Source organism: Triturus cristatus, chromosome 9, assembly GCF_964204655.1.
Source record: "Triturus cristatus chromosome 9, aTriCri1.1, whole genome shotgun sequence".
NCBI classification, from domain to species: domain Eukaryota; kingdom Metazoa; phylum Chordata; class Amphibia; order Caudata; family Salamandridae; genus Triturus; species Triturus cristatus.
In genome coordinates, this window is record NC_140592.1 from 1,059,641,981 (window position 1) to 1,059,654,785 (window position 12,805).

General features: G+C 44.1%; 1 protein-coding gene across 6 annotated transcripts in view; it reads right to left on the reverse strand.

The window, feature by feature from the left end:
- The window catches only part of DORIP1 (dopamine receptor interacting protein 1), a 119,852-nt gene that overhangs the window by 83,547 nt on the left and 23,500 nt on the right, over positions 1-12,805 (reverse strand). For all 6 annotated transcript variants that reach the window (XM_085626941.1, XM_085626943.1, XM_085626942.1 and 3 more), the window contains exon 4: positions 3,727-3,816. In XM_085626941.1, coding sequence (XP_085483067.1) covers positions 3,727-3,816 — 90 coding nt within the window. The remainder of the gene's footprint in view (positions 1-3,726; positions 3,817-12,805) is intronic.

Here is a 12,805-nt window from a genome sequence, read left to right on the forward strand (position 1 = left end):
TGGATCTACAATCTGCTGCACTGACATATATGTTCATTGATTCTACGTGTAATACGACTGCTCCAGCAGGATATAGTATTTAACTGTGACCAATTAACTCTTTGACTAGTTATTCACGGGATAGCTGCATACCCTCTATATGGTCATTGGTGGGATTGGGTGTTTGGTTTACATTCTTACAAGACCCTAGGTAAGACTCACCGAAAGGTTCTCGGCCACCCTGAGCAATGTTGACAGTACTACGTCCCCATGGGAGAGCTCCCACTAGTAGTTGTGGTTGTTACACTGTTTGGGATGGGTGTTCTGCAACCTGATTGGGGGGTTGGAGTGGGTGGCGGGTCGGATTGTTTTGTTGTTTGCCAGGTCTATGCTTTTTAATTTCCATATTGATAATCATGTGAAGCCATATCTGCTATTAATGTTTCGCTCCTTGTATTTCGCTGCACTATATAGACGCTGACACCCTATGACTTCTTTAAATCTGCTCACCTGGAACATTTGAGGGCTGAATGATGGTAGGAAAGCCAGATTAGTGCACTCCTATTTGCTGAGACTCCACATTGATGTTTGCATGTTGCAAGAGACGCATCCTAATCTTCCATCGTCTCCCAGATTAAGACATAGTAGATGGGGATCGATTTACTCCTCTATTTATTCAAGTTACTCTAGAGGGGTTGCTGTGCTGATCAGGTGAGGTCTGGACTGGAAAGCGGGTGCTATACAACTAGACCCAGAAGGTAGATACACAATAATACAGGGCACAGTGGGTGGAAATCCAATGGTGTTAGTCGCGGTATATGGCCCCAACACTGACTCAGAGTTTTTTCAAGCTCTATGGGCCAAGGTGAAAGCAACAAACTGTGACACCATTATCTGGGGTGGAGACTTTAATACCATTCTTAATGATGTACTTGACAGGAAAGGGGTTTCTCGAACACTACATCCTGCGGCCAGCGCTACACTACAAGCCATAGTGTCGAACGGGGACTTAGTGTACATTTGGAGGCATACACACCCGATGATTCAGTAAGGGACATGTATTTCAGATCATCATAAAGCATGGTCAAGATTAGATTACTAGTTAGTTACCCGCGATGTGGCTATATGGGCGAGGGAGGCCCTACATCTTCCCCGGTCTTTACTGGATCGTGCACCCTGTCTTCTGTACTTTGAATTACCAAATTCCATTCCGCGTATGTACACATGGAGACTGCCGCATAACGCCCTCTTAGACAACGCTTTTAAGGAGTAAATCAGGGGAGACAAAGGAGGCACTGTGGACACTAGGACTACATTGTGGGAAGCCTTTAAAACTGTGGTTAGAGGGAACTGTATAGCCCGACAGGCGGGTGTGTTGAAGGCCATCGGGGGGACCCTTGCTACACTTGAAAAACAAAATCAGAGAACTCGAATCCCAATTCTACTCCACTGGGAATCCCAACATTCTGACAACACTGAAGGCCAAATTGCTCGAGTTTGAGGAAGAGGCACAAAGGAAGTTAAGTTTCTAGGTAAATACGAGCAGGCTAGGAGATACGGGGAGGGAAGATAGGCCTGGAAGAAAACTGGCAGCAATGCTTCGTGCTCCACGGTCTTCAGCCTTTATTACGAAGTTGAAAACTACAGACCAAATCGGTCATTAGAGGTCAGAGAGCCATATTAGATGAGTTCTCTGGTTTTTACTCTAACCTCTACACTACTACACAGGGTTCCAGCCCCGAAGGCCTGTTGCCTTTTCTTGATTCCCTGGAAGTGCTCTGGTTGAGTCAACAACACAGGGATTATCTTGATTTTCCATTCACAGTGGAGGATGTGGCACAGGTCATAAGAAGTCTGCCATCCAACAAAGCCCCCGGCTCCGAAGGGCTAACTACTACCTTTTATAAAACCTATGTTGAGGACCTAGCGCCCCATTTGTATGAGCGGTTTGTAAAGGTTTGTGAGTCTGGAATCCTCCCGCCATCGATGTGTGAAGCGATAATAATTACCCTGTTAAAACCTGGGAAGCCAGAGGACGCGTTAGATTCCTATAGGCCACTATCCTTAATAAATGTAGACGTAAAAATCTTGCGAAACTGATTGCCAATAGGCTACAACCTCTGCTCTGGCAATGGTACAGAGAATACACCATTACATCAGATTTTCCACCACACAACAGGCATTGTAGTAGACCAAATTGGATTACTACCAGTTAGCACAATTTCCACATGTAATTGGGTGCATTGATGGGACACATGTAGCCATCTGTCCCCCCCTCAGATAATGAGTATGTGTTTAGGAACAGGAAATCCTTTCATTCGTTCAACATCCAGGTCATATGTAATGCCTCACATATAACAACTGACATAGTGGCCAAGTATCCTAGTAGTACGCACGATTCATTCATATTCAGACACTGGAATATACACACGTCTCATGGGGGTGAATTTGGCAAAGGATACCTGCTAGGTAAATGCATGTTACTCACTCTGATAGACTCCTTAGAGCTGTAGAAATAGGACAGTGATTAACCATATGCTTTTCATCCTGTAGATGACAGTGCATTGCTGAGCGCTCCTTCATACTCACACCATACCTCAATCCTGCAACTCCGAGTGAAAGGAAATACAATGCTGCACACAAGTCGACACGAAATGTCAGAGCGGATATTCGGCTTACTGAATAGTAGGTTCCGCTTTCTACACAAAAGTGAAGGTGCACTGCAGTATAGGCCAGCGATCTGTTGCCAAATTGTGGCCACTAGTGACATGCTGCACAACCTTGCAACAACCAATGGCATACCATTGGATCTCACAGATTCGGAGTCCGATGAAGAGGATGAACCACATCCACCTCACAGAGCAGCAGGTTGTGTTGGTGCAGCAGATGGCAGACAGAGACGTGATGAAATAACACACAACTATTTTTTGGCGAGTAATGAGGAGACAAAGCACCTCATGAATATTGATCAACTGTGTTTTTATTCACCTTAACATCAGATAAACTGTGTGCACACAGCCATCAACTCCTTACTTGTGCGTGGCTTTTGTAGGTCAACAAGGCATATATGCAGACCATGCACAACATTCAGCACTTTGTCATATGCCATGGATTTCCTCACCCATTTGCATGCCTCAGTCACACTACTACTTCTTATGGCCACGCACAGCACTAGAGCAGCCATTGTTTACACTGGCCTCCCTTGATGAGGCCCTGGATGCTGTACCTTGCCTTGCACTCTGCCATCTGGGGTCACTCACCGATGGAATAATGATGCTGCGGCTGGAGGCCTCCTCACTGTCCCCTGCACCCAGGATACCTGTGCCAGCTATAGTGGCTGCCTGTAGCTGTTCGACAGCAGTGGTAACCTGCACCAATCCCCTGGCATCGATTAGTTACTAGAAATAATTCCAGCACAGTATTGCTGAGCAGGTTGTGTATGAGCTGCAGTCCAATTGGATTTATAATTCATACTGGTACACTGACTGAGTCAGGAGGGGGGGCGGGAGATATCAAGAGCGTATCAATGCGATAAATCACAGACTTAACCATGCGCTAATAACTGTGTTGCTCTAAAGTGACTGAACAAAGTAAGTCTACATTTACTAGCCATGTGGCTATTATCAGTTACTGGCAGTAAAAGGTTGCCAGATGAACATAAAACGTTGTTTGCAATTGAAATTCTCTTTAAAAGCAGTCCGCATTTAAACAACACATAAGAACAGCAGCATTTTGTCAAACACCTACCCGTACTCATCGCATAGCTCCAACTTAGAACAGAAAAGCTCATCCACTGCCAGCTGAATCAAGTCTCTGTGAGGAATTTCATGCGGAGGACTGAAAGAAAGCATGGAGAGAAGCACAGTAAGCATGGAACCCTTCTCAACTAACGAAAGAGATTTTTTTTCAACAACTCCCTAAAAAAAGAGCAGTGTAAAGCTTCTGAAAAAAATCCCCACACGAGGCCAAAGAACAGTTTACGGCAATATTAATTTTATTGATGGCATAGAGGACAGTACTCTGTTTCTTCTGGAATAAATGATGTGCTTGGTGAAAGAGCATGCCAAGGCTTACATTCTTTCTGCTGACATGTCAACTGCTAAGGATTCAAAAACCTCATGTATGCCATGCCAGTGAAAATATAGTCCAATAATGTGATATTAAAATCAAATGTGCATTTAAGCATTTATTACTGTAATGCAAAGGTCAATTTATGATTTATTACCAAACTAAAGCAAAACGGACTATATAAAACTCTTTACTACTTCACATAACGCATATTACAATTATGAATCATATGGAAACAACTAACAGTTACGAGGCCTCTTCCATGAGATTTTGCATTACTGTACAAATGTAATAATCCCTTCCAACTGGATTTGGGTTAAATACATAAAAATAAAAACACACACAAGTATGCATGAATATACAGTATTTGTCTCTCACCAGACTCAATATTTTTAATAAGCATATTATACTATATATACCTGCATATATACTATTTATATTTTTGCGCAAAGTAATAACATGCAAGCAGGTGTTTAAGAGGACATTTGAAAGGCCTGTAGAGCTCGACGGTTATGGTCGTATGTGATTTAAAACGAACATCATCTTTTGAGGAATCGAACAAAATATTTCTATCAAACGGGAGGCCAATGACATTTTCCTCTGCCTATGGTCCAAATACTTGAGCCACAACTGCAGGTGCGTGGCAAGAGTTCATGGCCCTGGAAGCCATGTAGTGGGTGTCCCTGAAGATCAGCCACTTCTGGTTGAAAGTCCCTTTTTATATGTGAAGCATGAACTAAAACCCTACCTATGCATAGTCTGGAAGCAAGAAGATGTACTATTGGAAACAGTGCCAGAAAGTCCATCCATAGCTAGCCATGAACGTGCTGGACAAAATGGTGTTGGCTGGTCTCCTGGACCCACTCCAGATTGGAAAATTCTCTTCCAATAAGAATCCAGACACAATGCCGCCTTACCCATGTGAGAAAAGGTGACTCTAAACATCAAATACCTACTGAAGGGTTCTATGGGCCTGATGTTGGATGTCTTAAATTTAAAATGGCAGGCCTAATCCCTTGAGCCTGCTGAGAATCTGCAGCTCTGTGGTAAGCACTACGACTATGTCATACCCTTGGGTGACTTGAAATACAGGCAAACATATAAACTGCTTGAGATAGAAGCTAAAAGATCAACTTTGGAGGGCATAATCAAATGCACCCTTGGACGGAACTTGCTGGGATGGAACTTGATGTAAGGCTCCTCGGCTGAAAAGGCTTGAAAATCACTTATGCTCCTGTGAAAAGGAGACAGCACTCTGAAGGCTGTCTTCCGCACAAGCAATTTCAGAGCACTAAACGCAAAGCTTTGTCCATTTCTTGTCGATGATGGCACTGGTTAACTGACTACTGAGCAAGGTCAGCACTTCCATGCAGTCAAAGGAGACCCACAAAAGTCCAAACACTAGGACTGTAACAGCCATGCTTGGAGAGGCAGAGGCCAGGTATGAAGTTTATTGGCTTGTCACTGGCCTATTGTTATGTTGGTCGCTGAAGATTGAGGGCATTCTAACGCAAGGGTTAATATGGCACCCCTTCTCTGCCATGCCCAGTTTGGTGCCAATGGATGTATTCGGCAACTCAACTCCAAGAGTCTCCACACCAGGCAGTGGAGCTGGATTATAAAAGACACCGGAGGCTGCCACAGGGTACCCACTCTGGCCCTACTGGGTCTGACGGCCAAAACCACAGGAGCTGATCTATTACAAATGTTGGGAGGAGCCAATCTTTGGATAATCAAGTGGGAGCCCTGTCGGAGGAAGCCATTGCCCATAATTTAAAAGTTCCAATTAAAAATGTACTGCCAGGATCCTGTTTCTATTTCATGATTCTATCAAGTGTACCAGAGTTAAAAATGGGCCAGAGGGACTCGCAGGAAGATCTGACCAATAAATGTCTGCACTGACTCACAAGAAATAAACCTTTTTCCCCTGCATTGGCTGGCAGCATTCTTCTTACCCGAAAGGTGAATTGGATAGGGCAGGGCCATACGGATCAGCCTGGCAACTGTGTTATTATAAAGTTTAGGAACTTGCAGTTTGCCTATAATTTTCTGCTAGGCGAATCAGACACAATAGTGACCATGATGCTCTCTGCCTTGACTTAGCACTCTCAAATAGAAAGACTACGGCCACATGAACAGACCACCTGGATGGAAGACTTAGTTTAGTTTCTAGCAGGTGTAGAATAAGATCGAGTGTACTCCATAGAGCAGAATTGAGCAAAGTAATCTCCCAAGATGGCAAATCCATCCAACAGGCAAGGGTGGCTGAGATTCACTCAACGCTAGTCAGAGAACTCTTTTACATAGAAGCACAGTGCAAGGATTGCATCTAAAAAGGTGCCCGCTCTAATGTTTGCTGATGATACCTTACTCATTTCAAACACTCCTATAGGTATCCAAAGGGTTCTTGACAACTTTAGCAAATCGAGGGAACTAGAAATGAACATTAGCAAAAGCAAATTCATGGTCTCTAATACATCTAATTCCACTCATCCAAACCCAACCCTGAACAGGATCCCGTTAGAGAGGGTCTAAACTTTTGAATATCTCGGGATAACACTTACTGAACGAATGGATTGGTCGTTCCACATTGCCAAGCAAAGACTCAAACTAGCGCAATACACTGGCCGGCTCTCCAAGGTTTATAGAGAGTCTTTTTACAAGCCAATCATCCCCACCTTTGAGATTTACAAACTTAAAGGCCTGGGGGCCTCAATTTATGGGGCTGAGCTATGGGGTCATAAGTCTGTCAGTGATATCGCGTAGACAGAGAGCAGTTTTCTTAGGCACTTGCTGAATCTCCCCCCAGTACTCATTTGATTCCCCTGAGACTTGACCTGTGCATTAGGCTTATCTCGGAGGGAATCTGCCTCAGGCCCCCTCCTATATTAGAGAAGAATCTGGGTCACACCGGAACTGATATCTTATAGATCGGCTCTAGAGGAGATCTTAGGGTCATTGGGAGATTGGCGTGGCTGTCACATTGGGGAAACCCTAAAACGTATGGGTAGAGTTAGCTTGTGGGATATTCCCGTTGAGGCCTGTCCAACTGTTTCTAAAATGGCACTTGCCAAATGTTATAAGAACTATAAGTTGGCATCCCTCCTAATGAATTCTTCCTTGGGATCCCAGACCCTTAGATTCATAGGCCAAATGGATACCTATAGACTGGATGGATTCCTGGACGAAAGTCAACCTTTAGCTAGGAAGCTATATGTGCAGTTCAGGCATGGAACCCTTCCCATCTGTACATTTACCAATCACTGGAGCTCTGGGGGCCATGAAGTGGAGCAGAATTATCCATCCTGTGGCATAGCTGAGGAAAAGGCGGCTCATGCTCTTTTCTTTTGCCCCACTTACAAGAAAGTTAGGTCCAAATGGTTAGTCACACTGTGTAGGAACATCGCATTGTGTCGAGGCACTCAGAGTCTTGAAATCGGATACCCACAAACCTATTGTTTTCAATGTTTCCAGATACCTATTCTCGATGTGGTGTATGTCTAAATGTTTTTGACTGTAACTATCCGGTGCATTTAGTCAGTATTTTCGTGTTCATGTTTTTTCTGCTCAAATTGTTCTGGCTCCATTGGTTACATTGCCTTGTTTTTAAATCGTGTTGGATGAAATTTGTTTTTAAACTTTTAATTATTACAGTGAATGAATTATGATTTTGAAGACAATTCATGCTTAAAAAGATATTGTATGTTTTTAATGTACCTTTAGGATTCACAAACCAAAATAAAGTGAATAACGAAAGAAAGACACCTGGTGCAGGACATCTGTGCTCCAATCCACAGACTGGACTTCTCCCAGTGTTCCTGGTTTTAAACACCTGAAGACATTTTGTCTTTTTCTCTGCCATACAGACACAGATGATCAGGACAGGTCAATGGCTGAATAGGTGTTCTACAACATCCACCCAGTTCACACTTGTGAGATTCAGACCATGCCCTGCTAAGGTAGTCTGCCCCGACGTCAGACTCTGGGTAGGTGGTTCACAGTGTGGCTAATCATCAACAGCACGCAGGATATGTGGACATGGCTGCTAAAATTGAGAGGGAGCAAGAAAGGAGTCCTGTTCATGCGGCTTAAATGTCTTTAGTGTCCTTTTGACCATCCTGAGTTCAATAATGGTGATGGGCAGCAGTTGCCAGGAAGCAAGTCGAAGACCTCTGTCCAGACGTAACCCAGATATGCACCCCATCCTTTGAATGAAGCATTCAACGAAAACGTTTCTTACCTTTTGGTAGGTATATTTTGGAGCGACAATCTTCCTGTGGATTCCTCACCATAGGAGCATCCACCAGGTCTCAGGCTGCATATTGTAAGTTGCTGCCCAACAATAGCTATTTGGCCTCAGCCACGACTGCACGCCGGATGTGTTGACACTGGAGTATATAAGCCACCACCTGGTGTTCTGGTGTCCGTTCTGGTTTTTCCAAGCCTCATATACTTTGGTCAATAGTGCTTTTCTTTGATTCACAGTCAAAATGAATCTGCTTTCATCACCTTAGGTAAAATGTCTCTCGCTAAGACCTCAGAGTTAAAGCCCTTTCACAGATATTACAAACAGATATCCTTATCAGACTCATACGATACCTCAATGTGGAATTTGGGCTCTGAAAACAAGTCTGTGGCTAGTGTTCAACAATACACCAGAAGGGCATCAGAAAGTGGGAGACCACCTATTTTTGGCAAAGGCACACAGGGATACATTGTAGCATTCTACTTCAGATAAGTTCCTTCAGAGAACCATTTCACAAAAGATTAACCTATGAGCAAAACAAAAACATACCACAAACAAAAAAAGACAAAATAACTAATTAACCCTACCGAACAAGGCTTGTAGTAGTGATGCCACAGAAGGAAAGCAGCAGGGGAAGCTGTTGAGACTACGAGACCTATTCTCTACCATCACCTCTTCAACCTGTTCATTTAGCAAGAATGCACAAGAGGATGTCTCTGAACCAAGTCCTGCTGGCCCTCAATGCCAAGTTGGCTGAGGGAAACGGAGGGAGTTAACTGACATCACTGCAGGTTCAGGACAACCCCTTCCCTCTTTCAATATCCAAGCCCACAGACATTGCCTGAGGGTCGCTGTGGGGCCCCAGCATCATCAGTTCACAGTCCTGATGCTTGGCTAAACCACTGCATTACATTTTCAAATACAGTGGTGGGCGCTTCAATATGGCCATCGGAAATCCATATATTCATGAATTGAACTGGTTGGGGAGGCTCTCCAGCACTGCTCAAGGCATATCTTTAGCGCATTATGAACACTGTCCACAACTTGGGCTTCAAAACCAACACAAGAAATCTCACGTTACACTCAGGCAGAGCTTGACATTTGGAGGCATGGTTCCAGATATGACCCACTGAAAAGCTTTTCCTTCTATTCAGAGGCTTGCAGAAATGAGGGAGATGATTCTATGGTATATATATATATATCAGATTCTACCAAGTCTTGTGCCTGCTAGGTCTGAGGTCTCTGGCATTCTAAGATGCCTTGTGTTAGCTGGAACATCAGAGTCCTTCAGTGATGCTGTATCAAGCAACTGCTCCAACAGCAGAGGAGCCACTCTGCGAGGCTGCTTATCTTCATGTCATTTCATCCAGATCTGCACTGGTGGATGTGTCTCTTCATTTTCACAGAGATGCCGGCTAGACTACCATAGTGAGACATGTCCTTATTGGGCTGGGTCACCCATCTGGCTGATGTGTTGGAGCAGGGCCTGTAGTGTGTATGACAGTTCCTACACATAAAGGTGCTGCAGCTGTCGGAGATCCACCTTGCCATGAAGGTCTTCAGGCTTTCCACCTGTGGGAGCCCCATTAAGGTTCTGTCACGCAAAACCACTACCATCAATTATATAATCAAGCAGAGTGATGTGCACATCATGGATCCTGTGTTGGGATGCAATTTGTCTGTGGTAAAGGACACAATATTAGAAGATTATCCTGGTGGCGGCATACTCAGTAGGAAGTAAAGCATACCGCCATCAGAGGTGGGTACCGGGTTAGTCTGTGCAGGTTTGCTTTCTTGTGATCCATCACTTGGACATCATCTGGCCAAGCTCTAGTAACTTGCGTCCAGTGCATTGCCATTCCTCCTCCAGAATGTGCATCATAAAGTGGCATCATGGTGGTGTAGAACATCACGAATCCTAGAGGTGCCATGAACGGTCTGACTGTTACCACTCATGACTACTTATCAAAGCAGGACTTTTCTAGTAGAGCTTGTACACAGTGTTCTGCAGACTGGGTTAGGCAGCATTTAGTAGCGCACCCAGGAAGACTATGGGCCCAGACAGGACCATCTGAAATTTGGCAAAGTTGATTGACAATACACGTTTCAGAAACAGCTTAGAACATACCTGAATGACTTTCACTGCCTTTATTGAAGCCATCACCAATGAATCATCCAGGTGAGGGTGGAGGCGGGAAGAAATGGACCACTGTTTGCTTAGATGCGCTACAACTGGTGCGAGGCACTTTATGCAGAGTCTAGGTGAAAAGGATAGTACCTTGAATTGTCTGCCCTCAGCCCACTCTGAACTGTAGCAACTATACATAAAATTATGTATTTGATATGGACCCCCACAATTCAATAATCTTTCAGCAGCTAAAATATTACTTCCTTAACTGCTCGCCAACTTGTTCACAAAATGCATCTTCTCCATCATTTCTTCTCAATTCAGTTCCTCACTAAGGTGGTCGGCTAACCTTGGCTGTAAGCCAAAAGGTGGAATCGCAATTAGGTAACCCATTCCATTTAATGCAAATCTTGGATACTGCCTGCAACACGTAATCATTGGAATATGGATATATGGTCTGGAAGGTTCACAGAGATCATTCAATCCAGGACATCTTGAGAGCACCTGCTGCAGTGCAACTATTCTGAATTTCCTACCCAAGTAACTCGCTGAGGGCAGGGCAGGTTGAGAGCAAGTCTCACACTTTTCCCTTTTTGGGTTTAATAAAGTATTAAATATGAATTCATAAAAAATCTAAAGTAAAAGCTCTTTCCTCTTTCTGAAACCAATTCTTTAGCTCCCTTGTACAAAAAGAGCTATTGTAAAGGGGTGGGGGGCAGAAATGTGGGAAACTAGAAGGGGAACAGATGGTGGTTTGGTCAGAAATGGAAAACCAAATCCTCTCAACAATCTGCAAAACCCAGTGGTAACAGCTCAGGATCAGGAATAGAAAATGGCAGGAAACCAAAAATCTGTGTCACATGACAACTCCTCAAGAAGTTTTCAAGTTGCAGGAGGAAGATGAAGTCAGCTGTTTTCCTCACACACTTCCTCTCCAATGATGAAAAGCCTGAGGCATTTGATTAGGGGGATTAGCACACTGTTAACATTTTATACTTCTGATAGAATCTGCTGGGTGCGAAGTAAATCCTAAAGCAACTGTTGTAGCTCTACCCGGTGTTAACTTTTCAGCAATGATCAGCCTTTTCACCAAACAAGTGCTAACCATCAAATGGCATGTGTAAAAGCAAAGCTTAGGCACCCAGTAAGAAGACAGTTCACCTCATTCAGTGGCAATGGAGCTGCAATGGAAATCTAGGAACAGACAAAACGACATATACCAAGATTCTATAAGACAGATGGTATCACATAGATTAAGTGCCAGACATCCCAAGACAGACTATCCAAACCAAAGGAACTTTTTGTAATGCCTAAAAAGATGCACTGGCTGTAAAGTAATCTGGTGTAATTTTTGCAGGGCAGGATGACAATAAATATCAGCTCTTAGGAGTAAACCAAGGCCCAGCTGGTATGATTCTGCGGCAGACTGAAGACCTCCTAACCTTCAGGAGACTTCTCAAGTCCTGGCTCTTCGAAAAGTAGCAGCGTCTCTTCCCCCCTCTCCCCCTCCCCCCAGCGCCTTGAGACCCTCACAGGTATGTAGTGCGCTTTATAAATACGATAATTGATGATTGATTCAAACATTCTCCTAGCAGCCACTAAATGATCATCAAAAGGTACAAGAGCTGTAAAAATCTATATTTGATTTTTGGTGCTAATTGTATGGCTGACTGTCCAATGGTTCAACGGTATTCGAACCACAAGTGAAAAGGACACATGCTCAGAAGACCAGTGCCCCTCCAAAACTGGTAACTCAGATTCTGGGGGCGCATCCTAGCCAACTGTACTAAGAAAATCAAATATGATGCATCCTGTGTAGTACTCTGGCAAAAGTTACTTCTCTACCTCACACTATCACCCTCCTTATTAAGGGATGGGTGCTGTAACCAGAAAACAAGAAGTCAAAGACAAAAGCAAATCTTTTAAAGTGCTTCTTAATGGTTCTTTTCCCAATGTAAGATACCTTTTCTTCAAGGTTAGAAGCAGTCTTTTTAGTGGTTTGCAAAACAGTGGCCAAGGGAGTCTTTGATACAGGAAAACGACTGTCTTCCAGCACACATTTCCAAAGTAGTCAGTTGTGGCAACTCATAAGAACCTTGTGTAGTAAATCAAAATCAATCGGGAGGGGGTGCAGCTCAGCTCCGATCATTCGGAGAGCTGGGTCTTGAGGCACTTCCTGAAGGTGTGCAGAGTGGGGGAGCATCTGATGTTGACTGGAAACTCGTCCCAGGTCTTTGCTGCGATGTAGGAGAAGGCTCTTCCGCATGCTCTGGTTCTGCAGAGGTCACTGCCAGGGCGAGCCCGGGGGAGCGGAGGTTCCTTTTAGGTACGTGGAAGGAGACTCTTTCGTTGAGGTATTTAGGTCCGATGTTGTGGAGGGATTT